Source organism: Tiliqua scincoides, chromosome 6 (genome assembly GCF_035046505.1).
Source record: "Tiliqua scincoides isolate rTilSci1 chromosome 6, rTilSci1.hap2, whole genome shotgun sequence".
Taxonomy (NCBI): domain Eukaryota; kingdom Metazoa; phylum Chordata; class Lepidosauria; order Squamata; family Scincidae; genus Tiliqua; species Tiliqua scincoides.
The window spans coordinates 81,150,549-81,167,858 of NC_089826.1; the positions used below are offsets into that span (position 1 = coordinate 81,150,549).

A 17,310-nucleotide genomic window follows, 5' to 3' on the forward strand; every position below is an offset into this window, starting at 1 on the left:
TTGGGCTCTGTCATATCTTGAAAATATGAACTAGATTGGCACATTTCCTCTTTTGTCGTTTTGTAGCTAATGAGTTTCTATGTGAGAACAAAGTGCTTATTTCTGGCCATCATCTATGATCTTAATGATGTCACTTTCTTTTTAATCATGTCACTGCTGGCCCTTAGCAGGCGCCATGAATGCTAACTTTGGCTCTCTGTATGAAACGAGTTTGACATCCCTGATTGAGTCCACAGTGGGAATTATTGTTTCAGTGCAGAGATTGTACCTTCCTAACCCACAGTGGAATTTGACTGAAAGGAGGCAAGTCACGAGCAGTGAATGAGTCAGTGGGCCTTTTCTGTGGGCTAGTACTTTGATCTCATGGAAGATCATTCAATGTATTTAATGATTATTTAATTATTCAGTGCATCTCTTATGACACACTAGCAGTTCTTTAATGGCATATAATTCAGAAACTTTTTGAAACTTACTTGTCTCCCTCCTCCTGACTTGGCCATATTTAGCATTCAGGAGTTCATACCTATATTTTCATCATGCCATGGCTGCAGTATCAATTGATGGCATGCATGTATTGACACATTAATGATGACAAGCATGCATCACAGGTTATTGGCAGAGCTTTAGCACCTGCTGTAATCTCAAGCACAGTGTTTTCCCATTGGAGGCAATTTATTGGAGAATCATTTCCCCAGTTCATATGCTGGTGGCAGCAGCCTTCAAGTAGCAGCAGATAGGATGTCCTTCCCTTCTCTGTGCACCATAAATTGATGTGTGAGCCAGGTGCTCCATAAGAATGGCCCCTCATGTGGCGGCCTAATGGCTCTCTCTTAGATAAGAGGGAGAAAAATGCTTGAATCAGATTGTGTGCAAGCTGAAGTATCCACATTCTTTGAAATAGTGGTGAAAGGGAATGGTGTCTATTCACTCCGTCACATGTGAGAACTGCTGCTGGACGCATGAGCCGCACCATGTGCTGTGATCTTGCCAAACAATGAAAATACTGTGTGTACACAAATACAAGCATCCCCTTGTATCCGCTGATCCGATATTCATGGATCTTGGGCAGCCTGCCCGCTCATTACCTTCATTTTTGGTTAGGAAGCACAGGTGTTTCTTGCTTTAACAAAGCAACTTACTGGCTTCACTGTAGAGTGCAATAATAATAATAATAATAACAGGTATTTATATACCGCCTTTCTTGGTCTTTATTCAAGACTTTATTCAAGGCGGTTTACATAGGCAGGCTTTTTATTTAAATCCCTTATTAAATAGGGATTTTTACAATTGAAAGAAGGTTCTTTCTTTCAAGAACCACTACATTCAGGTGTTTCATTCCGATCTGGCTTCACATTCTGGCCTCCATCCTCCCACGCTCAGAGCAGATGGAATAGCTCGGCTTCAGCTTGTCAGCTGCTCCAAGGTCGCACGGTGCCGGTGGCCTCGAACTGGCGACCTTGTGGATGTTATCTTCAGGCAGACGGAGGCTCTACCCTCTAGACCAGACCTCCTGCCCCTCCTGCAGACAACCAGCCTGCACACTAGAGGGTGACTCACTGAATGTTAACAGGAAGCAGGAACTATCCTCTTCCTTGTTGGCGTTCAGTTAGCCTGCATGTTACAGGGAGGAGACTGTTAGCCTGTTCATGGTGCGCTACAGTTAAGCAAGAATGTGTTTGGTGCTTCCATCAAGAATCATCTGTGCTTCCTAATAAAAAACAAAAGTAATGGTTGCGGGGGGATGGGAACTGCTTTTTATATAGAGTCCTCCCACATCCGCGGTTTCTGTATCCTCAGGGAGTCCTAGAACAGAAACCCTGCAGATAGGAGGGGGACGCCTATATGTGTCTTGTGTCTTTAAGAAAATATATGTATAAATCTAGAATAAAGAACTTGCCTTAAATTCTGCTTGGAATTTGCTAGCTTTCCTGTTTCCTTTTCTTGCCCAACCCACAGGTATACACATTTGATCCCTGTTGCGAATATGCAACGTTGGGCAGAAATGGCTTAAGATACTGACTTTAAAATGTGGCAGCTGTAAAACTTTTGACTTGGTCTTTTTTAAAGGAAAAATGCACTGATCTCTTGTCATCAAGACACTGTTGGATATCTCAGTTTTTAATTCCAGGGCTATGCTGCATTTAATGATACTCCTGATTTGGTGATCAGTCAGACGAAGAACATTTTAGCAGGTGAGGAGGAGAAGGAAATTCATTCTCTAACTGCAATAGTTTAAGTGATTGAAATGTGCTGTTTTTAAATATCACTTTTTGGTTTTTATTAGAAACGTTCTATTAAAAGTCTGTCAAAGATAAATTATTCATATCTCGCTTACTTAATGCATTGCTATTGACATATTTAGTGACTTACAGCCCAGTCCTATCCCAGCCCTCACGGCAATGCAGCGGTGCTGACACGGCTTCTGCTGCACCCTGTGGGAGGGTTTTGGCTGCTGGAGGTCTCCTTGGGTAAGGGGACACTTATCCTGGGTAAAGCCCCAGTGTCAACTCAGACCTGTCCCAGTGCAATCAATCAATGTTGATCCTGAAGGGGCCAGCATTATGCATGTGCCACTGCTGATCCCATTCCCTGTCCTGGGCCCAATCCACTTTCCTTTCTATCCCCATCACTGCCCTGTTCCACCCACCCCTGTCCTATTCATGCCCCTCCCCACCTCCCTCCAAATCCCTGCACTGGCTTACCTTCTCCAGCAGGTCTCTCTAGATCCAGTGGTGCATGTAGGAAAGCTCTCACCTTGAGCAGCTGGCACAGTTCAAATGTGAATTCTGCTACCACAGCAGCCCAATAGGATTGGGCTGTTAGGCTGTCATCCTATACGCACTTACTTGGTAGTAAGTACCATTGCATAATTCATATATTGACAGACGGCAAACTCATTGCTTCTTTCCTTTGGATTGTGTATGTAACATTAAAGTCAAGGATCCTCTCCTTACAATTTTGAAATAATTTCTTCTATTTGAGTGAAACTGTACACAGCCAGAACTTGGTTCAGATTTAGTAGTAGTGCTGGTAGTAGTGCAAATTTCTAGATGAAATTTGCTTCGAGGACTCAGTCTGGCCGATGAGTTTCTAGTTGGCTATCCCTGCTTTAGAGACTATACATCAAAATTAGTTTTTCATAAAATTTAAGTACTCTTCTAGAACACTATTAGTGCTAATTTATTGGCACTAATAGTGCTTCTCTTGAGCACTATTGCAGTAGCTAAATACATTTGCCACATGACTGTCACATGACTATGGGTTGTTATATCTTGAGAATGTACATTAACCTCTCTCAATTTTTATTCTTGCATTGTGGACCTGTTCTGCCAATATAATCAGCTGTACCTTGTAAGTTTGCAAAATCAAGACGCAGTATGTATATAAGCACGTGGCATACTGTGTGACTTTAACCCCTCCCCGAAACAAAAGCCAAAGCTTTCTCAAAATGTCATAATACTACTTACTTTTTCATAATGGGAGGTGTTAAAAATGTAAAACCATTTGTTTTTTCATAATTGTTAATATGCATTAAGCTTTTATCATTGTCTTGTTTCTGTATCTAAGTAAGCTAATAAAAGTTGAGGGCATGATACAGTCAGAGTTAAGCACATTGAAACCCCCTTGTTTTAAATGAGAGAATTAGCATGCGCTCAGCTTTCTCCCTTTTGAAATCAGTGGGTGTGAAGACAGACCTATATGACATGGTGGAGCCAGTTTGGAAATGACCTCACCATGTTCAGTTCAAACATACCTGCTCCTTTTTCATGACAAGCTCCGAAAAAGACACATTAGGTTGCCTTTTTAGAGGGATTGATTTGAGTAGGGGAAAGCTGCCAACTACTGTAGACTGCACTGTTTTATTGGCACCGCATCCCTATCTCCAGAGCAATTCTCCAAACATTTATTGTTTCTTATGAAGAAGTGGTGCTTGGACATTAAATTAGTGGACATTTTGTACTGTACTGTTGAACCAGTGTTGATTCACTAGTACGTGTCATGCCATGTAAATTGCAGAGCTGATTTCATCTTGCAAGTGAAAGGCTAGCTTTTTTTTTTCTTTCTTTCAAATGATTTCTGTCTTTACTTTTGTCTGGATTGTGCCCCATGCTTTTATATTACTTCAGTGCAAGGTATCAGAAAAATAGTGAGAAATGTACTGAACACCTACATGTAGCTGAACACTTGTTGCTTCCAAGATAGAAATTTCCAAGCAGAAATCACTCACAGTGAGTTGAATCTGAATGTCTTGCACAGTTGCTCTTTCCCGTGGGAAAAAAGGGATCAGAGTGCACTGGACTAGACTGGGTTTGAACACAGGACTGGGATTTCATTGGATAGCTGATCATAGGGGTGAACAAGTTAATCTGACAAGTTTATCTGACACAAGTTATTGTGTCAGACAAACACAATACAGTGCAGTTCACGTGTTGAATTGTCCTCAGGGTGAGAGTTGCGTTATGTGTTGAGACATGTATCACGTATTGGCTTCTGTCTGGAAAGTAAGGGGTGCCCAAGCTCTCAGTAAATTGATTCCCATGTTTTTAGCCAATAGGTTGTAGGTGCTGAGCCTTTTTGAGAAAACAGTGCCTTTTGATTTAGTTTTTACTGGCACGGCAAACCTGTGTCAAGCTGTTCTGACTGCGAGTGGAGGCTTAGATTATTTGAATAGTTCCCTAGGGTAAACCAGCCAACGGAGCCATGGAATCCTCATGAAAAACCCACCTCCCTATACAATGTATAGGATTGTAGTCCTAGTGGGGAGCTGTGGCCAATGGCCCAGTAGGTCAAGGGAGCCGCAAGTTCAACAATTTTAGGAACTGCTGTCCTAGGGATAAAAAAAACCATTCATGTAGAAAACTAGCATGTTGGAAAGAAGACTAGTTTTATATGTGCAAGGGTTTGTTTGGAGGACCGTTTAGTCATGTGAATCTCACCTGCACAGGTCATAGTTGCATTATAATGAGCATGCAGAAGTTAAAAAAGGCTCTGGCTTACATCACATGCATACCCTTTTAATTTGGCGCTACATTTGTGTGTGTAAAATACCATCTTACACTGTAATTTGTGGCTTGCTTTTTTCCAGTTTCATGCTTCTCTTCGTACTTTGTCCTGCTGCTCATGGCTTTTAATCAACAAGACTTTCTGTTAGGATGCAGTAAGCCATACCATTCTGGCATTTTTATAATAGTTGTCATAAATATGCTCACTTTTTTCCAGATATCAGGAATGTATTGGAAGCAATTGGTTCAAATATCACAGCCTTTACTAAAACACTTCCGGTCCAGAAGGTGCTAGCAGAATTCACTATGTATCTTACTCAGAGTGAGGCATATGTTCAAGATTATTTTCCGTTAGTGGAACAATATGACTTCTACAGGTATGTACGCAGCACTTCAATGATGATTAAGGTACTGTGGCCAAAAACATTATAGAGACATAACACTCTGCCCTGGCACCTGGGGCTCATGAGATGGCTTCACACCCATGTTCCTTCTTCAATAACACAGGCCAACACACATTTTGCTGCCTTAAACGTTACACCGGTTCCTGGGTATATTTGGGGTGCTGATTCCAAAAAGGGCATCCGTTTTGACCTATCACATCTAGTTTTGAAGACACTGCATAGCCTCTTTAGTGAATGGTTCAAGCAGCTTCCTCAGGAGGAAGCCTACACCCTGGTTTCCTCATGAGGAAGCTGCTCAAACCATTCACTAATGAGGCTATACTGTATCTCCAAAACTAGACGTGATAGGGCAAAATGGATGCCATTTTTGGAATCGGCACCCCAAATTCATATCAAACCACCATAAATTTTGGGAGAAACTTTTCTGACCCTCAGTTTTGTAGCCCTGTGTAATTTGTTCATTGTGTTTGCTGCTACAAACTGGGTCTTGTGGCACTTTTAAAGACTAACGGCTCTCTCTCTGGGAATTAGGAATTTGTTTTCCAAAAAAAAAAAAACAACTCTGAAAGCCATGTTAAGCTAGAACATATTCTGAAATCTGAAGGATGTGATTTAGGAGCTTAGATGAAACCAGAACCACCTAGATCTGGTCAGTGCCTGTCTGGAAGGCTACCTGGGAATCCCCGGAATCCCCTGTACTGTGTGAAAGGGTGGGGTATAAATGAAATGGATATTCAAGAACATCAAAGTTGATCTTAAAAATGGGCTTTCCTAACCTTGAGCCTACAGGGGAAACAAAAACTGCAATCCTACATACACTAATTTGGGAGTAAGGCCCATTGAACTTAATGAGTCTCGCTTCTGAATACAGTGCATACAGTTGTGTTGAAAATGTTCTCTTTTGCCTTACTTAGTTTTCAAAGACATTGGTCCAATTTACATGCTGTAGAGCTACCTCAAGAAAATTGTTAATAGGTTCAGAAAATGTATTTGGGAATTAAATGGTTACCTTCCCCCCCCCCCCAATGTGGAAAATTACAGCTTCTGATAGGATTTAATTTGCCAACTTTTAAATAGTATTGCAGTGCTATGTATCACTGAAATAAACAAATAATAAAATTTTAAGCAAGCATGCTTTCGTGATCATTGTAATAGGAGACTCAATGGCTTTCCAGTGCGTAGATTGACTCTCCTTTGATGTCATTGTTAAGTTGTGCCTTTGCCTACATTTTTGTCTTTATTGGTTTGAACAGGTGGCTGGGATGCTTAATTCTCTGCTGTATGGTGATACTGATCCTTACATTTTACTATTTGGGACTGTTATGTGGTACTTGCGGTTATGACAAAAACGCCACTCCGACAACAAGAGGCTGTATCTCGAACACTGGAGGGAACTTTCTGATGGCGTGAGTTCTTAACTTTTTTCAAAACGTCACCAAATTAGGTAGTCTGCATGGAATAGGTCTAGCCTGAAAGACTAAATCCAAAGTGGAATATAAGAAATATTTTTTTGAACCAGGCAAGATTCACAATAGTCCTGATCAGAAATGCTGCAACAGGGAAGGCTCTCCATTGCTCAGCGGCACACCAACACATTCTAAAAGTACGCTATTCCCCACAAACACAGTGTTTGCCTGAATCCTCCAAGCCATGCTGAGTATATGTAACCTCCGGGTTTTAAAGGCAGCCAACCTCTGAATGCCAGATGCTAGGGAGTGGCAACAGGATAAAGGTCTCTTGTTGTCTTGTGTGCTCTCTGAAGCATTGGGTGACTCACTCTAAGATACAGGAATCTGAACCAGGTAGGCCTTTGGCCTGATCCAGTGAGGCCCTCCTTAAGTTCTTTTTAAAATATTTTTAAAATATTCACAGAAAGCTTTATTTTAAAAGGTGATGTGTTAGAGGTTCAGTTCAGATGTGTGTGCCTTCTCACTCTCCAGAGCCTGCAAACTCCCTCCCCAGCCTTCTGATACAGTGCTATAAATTGTTGAAACCCGGGGCTGTTGTTTTAACTATGGTTTTCAAACCGTGTTTCCATTCAGTTGGGATGCGGAGATTCAACTCTGTTTAAATCCTGGTTTGTAAAGTTCAATTAAACAAAAGCTGCCAGTTTGGAACAGGAGCTTCTGTTGAACAAACCACAATATGCACATCCAAATTTTGTGCTAGAGTCCAGGAGGTAAAAAGTGTGGGTTGACGTACAGGTTCGGGAGGGTTAGAAGCTACATGCATGATCACAACAAACCATGTTTGTGGACAAACCATGTTACGGCCCTTAGTTGCATGTAAATGGTGGACAAAAATTTCCATTAACAAAACTCTGTAGTAGGCGGGTTAATAAAACCCATAGGCTATGCTAATAGTTGTATGAGGAAAAACCCATACTTAGCAAAGTGAACTTCATCATAGCAACCTGGCAAACAAGCAACTATTTTTAAGCCAGCTTGGGAATTGTAAACTTTTTTTTAAAAAGGAATTCTAATTAGAGTATAAAAGGAGGCTTGCGCTGCATTTTCTAAAGTAAATTTTGTTTGTAGCAGGCAGTTCAAAACATCTCTGAAGTCCCAAAGGAAGATGAAGGGTGGGTGGGAGGGGAGAACTTCCTATGGCATAAGAAGAGAAGTAATTAGTCTGTTCTGTTGCTGTGTGTGTTGATGTGCAAGAAGAAACGTGGGTAGCCCTGGTGATGGGCTAACTATCCAAAGAAAATGTGTCAATACTTGCCCACTTCTTGGAAAGGCAGAATGGCATCCCTTGGGCACAAAGTACACAGCTGTTGTCTTCCCTTGAGAAGGGAGGCTGTTGCCATGCCGGCTGCTTTTATTCTCTCAAATTTGGCTTGACTCAGTATTTTGTTTTATGCTTTATTTTTCTATATTTACCAGTTACCACCTGAAACCAAAAGTTCTGCAAACTGAAGTATATGTGCTATGCCTTTCACTTCCTTCCCCACCCTAATATGCTTGGATAATGGCTGTATTAATTTATGCAGTACAACAGGCCCTCAGAATCAACACAGGATCTGTTCCTGGACCCTCCACAGATACCAGATTCCTTGGGTAATGAAATCTGCAGCTGGAGGACCTCAGAGGACCTCCCAGATGCGATCAGAAGTCGTGCCTGGGCCTTCTGAGGCTCTCCAGCTGGAACCTCAACATCCATGGATACTAAAATCTGCAGATGCTGAGCCCATGGATAAGAAAGGCTCACTGTATAAATATTGTTTTGGTTTTCTCTACATTGTTGTAGTGATAGTTTGATAATGGAATTTTGGGTAGTGTGTGTCTATGCACCTATGTAGCTGTCTTTTATAGCGTCAAGTCAGACAGTGGTCCATTTTGCTCAGCATTGTTTACCCTGATTGCCAACAACTCTTGGGTAGAGTTTCATCTCCTGCTATCAGTTCTTTTAAGTGGAGATGCTTGGGATTGAACCTGGGACCTTAAGCAATCAAAGTGTGTGCTCTGAATTGAGCTGTGGTCCAGGGGAAAAGACTCTTATATAGCTCACTAGATATATAGTTTTTATTCGTTTTATATTTTATTTTTTAGGGGAGTTGGATTCAGTTTTCTCTTTTCCTGGGTTCTGATGCTTATAGTCGTGGTCACTTTCATCACAGGTGGAAATGTGGAGAAACTTGTCTGTGAACCATTTGAAGACAAGACTTTATTCAAAGTAAGATCGTCCGTTTCAAGGGCATAAGTGATTAAGTAAGAAAGTACAACCTTGCTCTAAAATACTTAAACCAGTTTACTGTTTTATAGCACAGTCGAATGTACAAGTTCCCATGTTGAACATGGTGATAATACAGGTTGGGCATCCCTTATCCGAAGTGCTTGGGACCAGAAGTACTTTGTATATTGGATTTTTTTCCCATAGTTTGGAATACTTGCATAAGCCTAATGAGAGATCTTGGGGATAGGGCCCAAGTTTAAACACAAAATTCATTTGTTTCTTATACACATAGCCTAAAGGTAATTTTATACAAATACTTTTAATAATTTTGTGCATTAAAAAGGTTTGTACATGAAACACAGTTTGTGATTTTATTTATTTAGGCAAAAAAAGTCATACTGGTGCTCAAAAAAAAAATTGTATTAAGGAATATTCTGTATTTTGGAATTCCAGATAAGGGATACTCAATCTGTACTAGGTGTTTTCAAAGTACTTTGCATAAGTAATGCAAGAACTAGCAAGATGAAAGCATGTAGCGGAGTCCATCTCATAACAAATTCTTGTGTAGAACAAAACTGTCCCTGTGTTAGGTAACACAGGGCCCAATCCTATCCAATTTTCCAGTGCTGGTGCAACTGTGCCAATGGGGCATGCACTGCATCTTGTGGTGGGGCAGCAGTCACAGAGCCCTCCTTAAAGTATGGGAACATGTGTTCTCTCACCTTGGGGTTGCATTGCGGCTGCACCGGTACTGGAAAATTGGATAGGATTGGGCCCACAGCAAGGTATCTTTTCCTTGCTGTATTTTCCCTTTTACTCTTTCAGGTTTAGCACTATAGCGTTGACCAAGCCACTGGGGAAAAATTACCTTCTGGACAAATGTTTAAGTATTGAACTGAGAACAGAAATAGATGTGGACGTCTCATATCAAGCTCTTCTCATGCTAGTTAGACATACTTAACCTGTGATGGTTTTCCAAATGTCTCAATCCCAGAAGCTATCAATGAGGTGCCACAGCGCCAAGGAAATGCATAATGTGGTGATATTGCAATGATGGTAATGTCCAGGGTCAGTTTTACCGGGCAGGGAGAGGTCCTCCAACTTGGATCGTGGCGTGGCGAGGCACAAACCACTTCTCCCTGGCTGGGGCTGGTAGGTGAAGCACCTCCGGCATCTCCATGGCCTGTCTGGGGCTTTGCAGATGCCCTCAGGTCCAGGTGCGTCACTGCTGGGGGTTTAGGGCTGTGCACAGGGGACAGGCTTCTACCATCATGATATTTTCAAAAGTCCCCTACCATGGATGAAAGTGGGCTTAAGGTGAAATAGAGGGCAGAAGCCAACCAAACCTCTGATGGGGAACTGACCAGTGTGCCCAGGGACATGAAACTGCCCAACTTCACGGAAGAGGACACAAGTGGACTCCAAAACCCCACTCCATGGATGTTCTGAAGTAACCTGGGAGGCTGAAGCGGGAGGGTTCCTACCCCCAGGAGCCTGGACTAACAGTGCCCAAGGGCACAGTGTCTGGACCTCCAGAAACTTAGCAATGCTCTTCTTCACCCTGTGCTCCTGCCCCAACAGGTGGGTCTGCCAAAATATCATGGGGAAGGGGGGGCACATTCAACTCAGAGTTGATTTTGCAGCATCATGTCTATTTTCTTCTCTCTCCCAAAAGTGTGAGGAGGATATGGAAAGTAGTGGGGGCCCAGTTCAGAACCTTAACAGGGAGAGAACATGGTCATACAGAAGAATCTAGCAGAAGTGATAGAAACTGTATTTTTAATACATTGTGCAACAGCGATGCTTAGATTTTATTTAAGTACTTGTGATTCTCAGAATTGAAAAGTGGGACAATCAAAACCTTGTTGTTCTGTTGCATTCCAGCTTTTAGACACTCCCTACTTACTACATCGGCACTGGAAGCACTATCTTTCTGGCGTTGTGTTTAAAAACCCAAATGTTAACTTGACGTTTGAAAAGGTTTACAGGTAACCCTTCCAAATACCCTAAAGCATTATGTGTCTCAAAATTCTCAGCCACTGTGTGCATTGCAGTATGATCATCTGAAAGCCGAGAGCAAATGTGACTCGGTGATTAGAGTTGGATCTGGTAGACCGAAAGCAAATCTACAAGACTTTTGGGTTGTTCGGCCAGGGTTATAGCTGCCACTGGAGTTAGCGGTATCTGGGGCAGTGATACCACAGACATCACTCCTTGGTTCTATTTCTGAGGAGGAAGTGCTGGGAGCGGTGGCAACCCTGCAGTCCTGCTGCTCCTCCATTCTTTCTCCTAGAAGGAACGGGGGTGATCGGACACAGGGCTTCCAAAACATGAGGAGGAGGAAGAGGAGGAGGCCCTGTGATTCGGCTGCCCCACATTCCTTCTAGTTCCTTCAAGTGGCACCCAGGGCACATGCCCTACTTGCACGTGCCTAGATATGCCTCCAGACAGGGTAAGGAGAGCACAACCACTTTCAGCCCATCCAAGAGATGTACATGGCACATGGTACAAGATCTGTGGAGATTTTTGCAAGCTTCAAGCTGTTTTGTTGAAGCTACTTCTCCAAAAAACCATGTCATGTAGGGAAGAAACTGGAAGTCACTTTTTTTTTTTGTTTGCCAAAAATGGGCATTCTGAGGGTTAGGGAGGCAGCATATGGCCTTTCCCCGCTTAGATCACCCTCTGGACAGCTCTGGTCGATTTTGGAGAGTTTGGGGCGCCCACATTTGCAGATTTCGGTATCCACGGGGGTTCAAGGAATGAAAAGGGCCTCCTGTTAATTGGGGATGGAGAAAAGAATAATGTGTTCACAAAAGTGGTATGTCTGCCTCAGTGTCACAGGGAGAGAAGGGCAAATTTAACATGGGGCTCTTTAACTTGAGTAGTATAATCAACCTCGAAAGTGTGCGATGAGGTCTGCTGCTTGAAGGAAATAGACAAGTCCAAGCCTTCCTTACTAATTTGTAACTGACTTCGTGGTTCTTTGGGATTAGGCCATGATTATTCTTGGAAAGCTAATAATGTCTGTTTCTTCAGTTGTTTGTGGGTTTTGGTGGCAATTGTTACCATCTAAAATCGGCTTTCTTAATGATGTATACATTTCTTACGTCTTTAGTGACTGCAAGGAAAACAAAGGCATTTACACTACACTCAATCTAGAAAAGCTTTTCAGTATCCATGAATTTCTGAATGTAAGCATGGTAAGTTAATTTAATGTGTCACGTGAATGTTTACAAGTATTGAATGTGTGCAACTTTTCTTTCTTTCTTTCTTAGGTTCTATGGGATAAGCTTACAAAGATGCTTGTAAGGGGACTTTTGTCCCCTTCCCCCAAGGAAAGCCCCAGGCCTGTAATGGAGCTATTCAAGTCTGTGCTAGCTATTTTGCCAGCGCAAACTTGAGGAGCCCTATGTCAGGCCCGATATGGGGCATAGGATCCAGTGGAGGAGGCCCTGTTCTGCCCTCCCCCCACCCCAGAACGCCTCCACCACCCCAAAAAGCCGCATTGCCACCCGTCGGTGTTACTTACCCCAGTGACTCATCATGGCCATCCTCCCTGCGATGAAGTCCAGTGCCAACTGGTGTTGCAAACATGCTTTATGGCACATTTGCGACACCCAGTGCTAGAGGTACGCTTGCACTGCCTGTACTCGAGGCCTTAGGTTTGAACTCTTAGTCTTTTCTGATTAGGGTATATTATCATATAGAGGAGCATTTAAAAGTGTTGCCCTCCCATTCCCCTCCCTACAGTCTCAACTAGCAAAATGTTATTTAACCTGGGTCCCTTTAGGGAGAAGGGCGGGATAGAAATAAAGTTTATTATTATTATTTAAGAACTATTCTCCTAGCCTTCCCACTAGGACAGTCCTTCAAGATGTTTTTAAATTGTTTTACGTTTTGTTGATTTTTAAGTAGTACAGTTTTACCTACTACTGCATTCTGTTCCTTGTATAGACCAACCTGTACCTTGAATGCACAAATTCAGACAATGGGGACTAGTGACTTTTCCTTGAGAATGGTTGTACCAATAAGATGAATGGGGATTTGGCAAGAACAGTTTCCTTCTGTTTTTCTTTCCACAGTATGCAGAAGATGTGTCACTTAAAATCAAATATATTAATGTAAATCTAAGTAGCATAGTTTTGCTGGATGAAATTGGAAGGAAGAATCTGCTGGATTTTAGTGCTTCAGGAATCAATGAGATAAATTTTGCCGTATACCTCTCAGAGGTAAGACATTGTAGCCTCCGTTTTCCTGTGGCTTGAAGAAAGATTGTTGATATAGAAAACTGTGCAATTCCAGCTACTGAGGATGAAGATTTTTGTTTAAATAAAAGTTGGTAGAACGCTGCACGCAGATGAGCAATAAGCTACTGTTACATACAGCATTATGGACAAAATTGCTGTACAAAATTTCATGAACGAAAAGCTTAGCTTCTTGCCCTCTGAAGGATTGATGGTCTGGAATTTTAGCAGTGGGGAAGACTGCAAAGAGAGAGGAAAGACAAGTGATGCTAGCCAGGAAAAGAATACCCTGTTACAAATATATGTACTAACTATAGTTTGGGATGTGGATTAAACTGAAATCTTCATGGAAAGGTGGGATTTCAGAGTGGATTTGGAGGACTGGGCAACTTGTGGGCATGAGAGATAGCAGGGAGAATGGGAGGAATCATTTTTAGGATTGCTTTGGGTTGTTCCTATACAGTGTGTCCTCAGTATTCACAGGGGATCCATTCCAGAACCCCTGCAGATACTGAATTCCACTGATAGTGAAATCTACTGGAGGGGCGGAAGCAGCAAACCAGAAATGTCTTTCCAGAGCATCCGGAAAGCATTCTGTGATGCAGGGAGCTTGCTTGCCACCTCCCTGCACCTCAGAAGACCTCCTGGATGTGACTGGAAGGCACTTCTGGTCATGTTCAGGAGGTCTTTAATGCTGTCCAGCTATGGGATCAGCACCCACATATATTCAAATCTGTGGATAAGGAGGGTGTACTGTAAATGAATGGGAAATAACCCTTTCAAGAATAAACAGATTTAAGAGCATATGGTTTTTATATTTTCTTGGTCCTTAAACTCTTAAGGGTATATGTAGGTTCTGCATCCTTGAACATGTCTTTGCCCCCCCTCTCTCTCCTCTGTTTCGAACTTGCTTTAGGTCCCTATCCTGTCCAGCTTTTCAATGCTGATGCAGCACCCACTGATTGGGGGGGGGGGCAGTCACAGAACCCTCTTTGTAGTAAGGGAACAAACTTTCCCTTATCTTGGGGCTGCATTGCAGTTGCATTGGCACCGGAAAGTTGGATAGTATTGGTCCCTCAGTTAGTATTGTAATAAGTGGGAATGAACACATATCCCAGGTGTTGAACATTGCTGTCTTGAAGTGGGAAGTCAAGTGCTTTTCCAAAAGTATTCATCGCAAACTGTAGGTAAGTTCATTGTGTACACTTTGATGTAGTCTTTCTCATATTAGAAACTGGCCTGGGGCATACTGGTGTGAGTGAATGGCTCATGCTGTATAAGATAAGATAATAATAAAAGTCCTGAGCGTGGGTCTGGGTGTGTTTTCAAATCACCTCATGAAAAGGCAAGAACGTACTGTGCCCTTGCAACAGGAGTGATTGGTTGACCCAACTGCACCTAATGCTGTGATGTACCCAAACTGCCAACCTTTGGAGGGGAGGGTGAAGTCGCTCACTGTGTGAGTAATTCGCTTGTGTGTGCATACTTTTAATTCGTTTAGGTGTAAAAGTGAAGTTTTTCTCCTATTTTAAATTTGGAGCATACTGCGTACACATCAGCTAGTTGCAGAAGTGTGATTTTGGGGGGGGGGGGTGATGACAAAATAAAAACACATAACACCACTTTCTGCTCTTCTCACTTTTGTAAAAAAAAGAAGTTCCCAAATTTAAAAAAAAAAACAAAAAAAACCCCTATTTTCCAACACCTCTACATATTGGTCACTCTAGGCTGGTTGGTTTGGACTGGGTGTGTGTGTGGGAATGGGCAATGATGATGGCTGCATCTGCTGACACTATACCGCCTATTTAACCCACCTCATACACTTTTAAAGCAATTATAATTTATAAAATGCACCCTTGAAATAAAAACACATAATAATGTTTTCTGTACTTTTCTTCCTTGGAGTAAAAACCAAAATCTGAAAAAAAATAAAAATGTTTAAGAACACTGGCTATCTGGAGTGTAGCTAATAAGTACTTTCATGATGAGACTTTTCCCACTGTCTTATGCAGATCAATAAGAGCGTCACCAAAGTGGATCTCTTGTCCTTTGCTAACGATTTGGAAGCCAGAGCAGACCAACTGGTGAGTTGCTTTTTTAAAAAAACAAACTGAAATGAAACTGTGACAGTGTGTGCTGTTTTCCCAAATCAGAACAACCATTGGCAGTTCTCACTGTTGAAACATAATAGTAAATGGAGGCATTTATGAAGGAGATATACCCTTATCTGCACTAAAGTAGGTATTTTGATGCCTTTCCTGGCAAGAAGATTTAATATAGTCAGGTATTGTGTGTTTGTACACTGTGCCGTAAGAACTATCATGGTGGGATACCTCTAAAACCAGAAAGAACATAAGTGACTGTGTGTTATTTCATGAGGTAAGTTTTTAACCAGGGCTGAGACAAAATGTCATCCCACATTTGCCCTTACAATTGCAGGCAGCCATTTTGGTGATATTTGGGGGGTGGGGGTGTATGTGAAAAACTTACACAGTGGCTGTAGAATTGTCTCAATGGCTCATTGTAGAAAAATTGGCAAGTCATGCAGTTCTCCCCCCCCCCCCCCAATTCAGCTAAAAATTGGGTTTGGAGAATGTTTCAATCCAGCCTTAATTTAAAGTCATGTTTTCTAGACTACTAATTGGTGTCAGTGAACTTGAAGCAGTGGAATGCCATTTCTCCAATCTTTCCTTGTACATTAAATTCACTTACCTTAAAAAAAAAGTCTCGCTGTTAAGAGATCTGAGGCAGTGTACTAGATATTCAGATAGTTCCTACAGCATCAAGCCCACAGTGTGTTTAGAAACAGAACTGAAATACTAAAACTAGATCCTAAAAATGCCGGGTACAGCCAAAGTAAAAAAGTGTTCGCTGAAGGCCTGAGGAATTCTTTTGTATTTTTTGTTTTGTTGCCATTGGAAACCCAGCATGGGTGTTACCGGGTGTACTCCTCTGGGGAGGGCATTACAGAAATGCTGAGAACATTTCCTTGGTTCAGGTTGAATTAAGGTAAATAAAGAAATATACTAAGTTATTTTCCATACAAACAACCCAAATAGCTCAGTTTATTTCCTGTGCCAATCCAAATTTAGAAGATGCCTACCACTCACCTCCCCACCCCTCTGCCCCACCTAGCTAATGAGTCCACCTGGATGGGGCAGCACCACTCACAGGATATGCAAATCTAGTTGTTCTTTCTCCTTTTCTTTCCTGGGGCACTGATAGTACTTCAGGAAGAAAAGCCCCAGTGGCGTCTGGGAAATGGGCACAGGGAAGGCACACTCTTGGGAGGGCAAGGGTGTGTCTTGCCTTGGGGGTTCTACAGGTGTAGACAGAGTGGGCACAGTTAAAACACACCCTTGAAGTTTTACAGGTGTAAGAGTGTCTCTTTCACCTCAAAGGAGGGGGCGGCTCCGCAGATAACAGACCTTTGTATGTGCATAGTTGCCTCTCCACTGAAGGAAGCAAATAGGGATGTTGGTACACCTGGGTACTGCCTTGTACATATCAAGGTATTTGTGGAGCTCTTCATCAGGGCTTAATGTGCAGAAGTGGATTGAGCTATGGAGACTGTATTCATTCATAATTTGCTTTTCATGAAAGTTGAGTCTTGTTTGCAGCCTTGAGTGGGAAGTGTGCTCTTTATGTCTTGGGAAAGACTGTTAGTATTTATAAAAAAAAAATAACTGCTGCTTAACCATATTCATTTATGTTTGCAGCCTAGAGGAGCATTGCAAAACGCCTTAAAGGGACACGCGAATAATATTCGGATGATACATAACCAACAAGTTGTTCCACTGGAGCAATCAATGGTAAATCAATGGTCCATCAATCAATGGACTTTATAGTGTAGAAAATGTGTTTTTAGGATATTGCGCAAAGTTTTGCTCGGCTTCATACCAGTGGCAGACCTCCCTAGTCCTGTGGCCCAGGGCAAAGGTCTGCAATGGCACCCCCCGCGGGATGTCTCTGTTCCCTGCACGC

General features: G+C 42.2%; 1 protein-coding gene across 3 annotated transcripts in view; it reads left to right on the top strand.

The window, feature by feature from the left end:
• Positions 1-17,310, top strand: part of PROM1 (prominin 1) — a 119,087-nt gene that overhangs the window by 84,548 nt on the left and 17,229 nt on the right. For all 3 annotated transcript variants that reach the window (XM_066631785.1, XM_066631786.1, XM_066631787.1), the window contains 9 exons: positions 2,129-2,192; positions 5,221-5,380; positions 6,661-6,813; positions 8,959-9,082; positions 10,967-11,070; positions 12,198-12,282; positions 13,165-13,311; positions 15,339-15,410; positions 17,046-17,138. In XM_066631785.1, the coding sequence (XP_066487882.1) occupies positions 2,129-2,192; positions 5,221-5,380; positions 6,661-6,813; positions 8,959-9,082; positions 10,967-11,070; positions 12,198-12,282; positions 13,165-13,311; positions 15,339-15,410; positions 17,046-17,138 (1,002 nt within the window). The remainder of the gene's footprint in view (positions 1-2,128; positions 2,193-5,220; positions 5,381-6,660; positions 6,814-8,958; positions 9,083-10,966; positions 11,071-12,197; positions 12,283-13,164; positions 13,312-15,338; positions 15,411-17,045; positions 17,139-17,310) is intronic.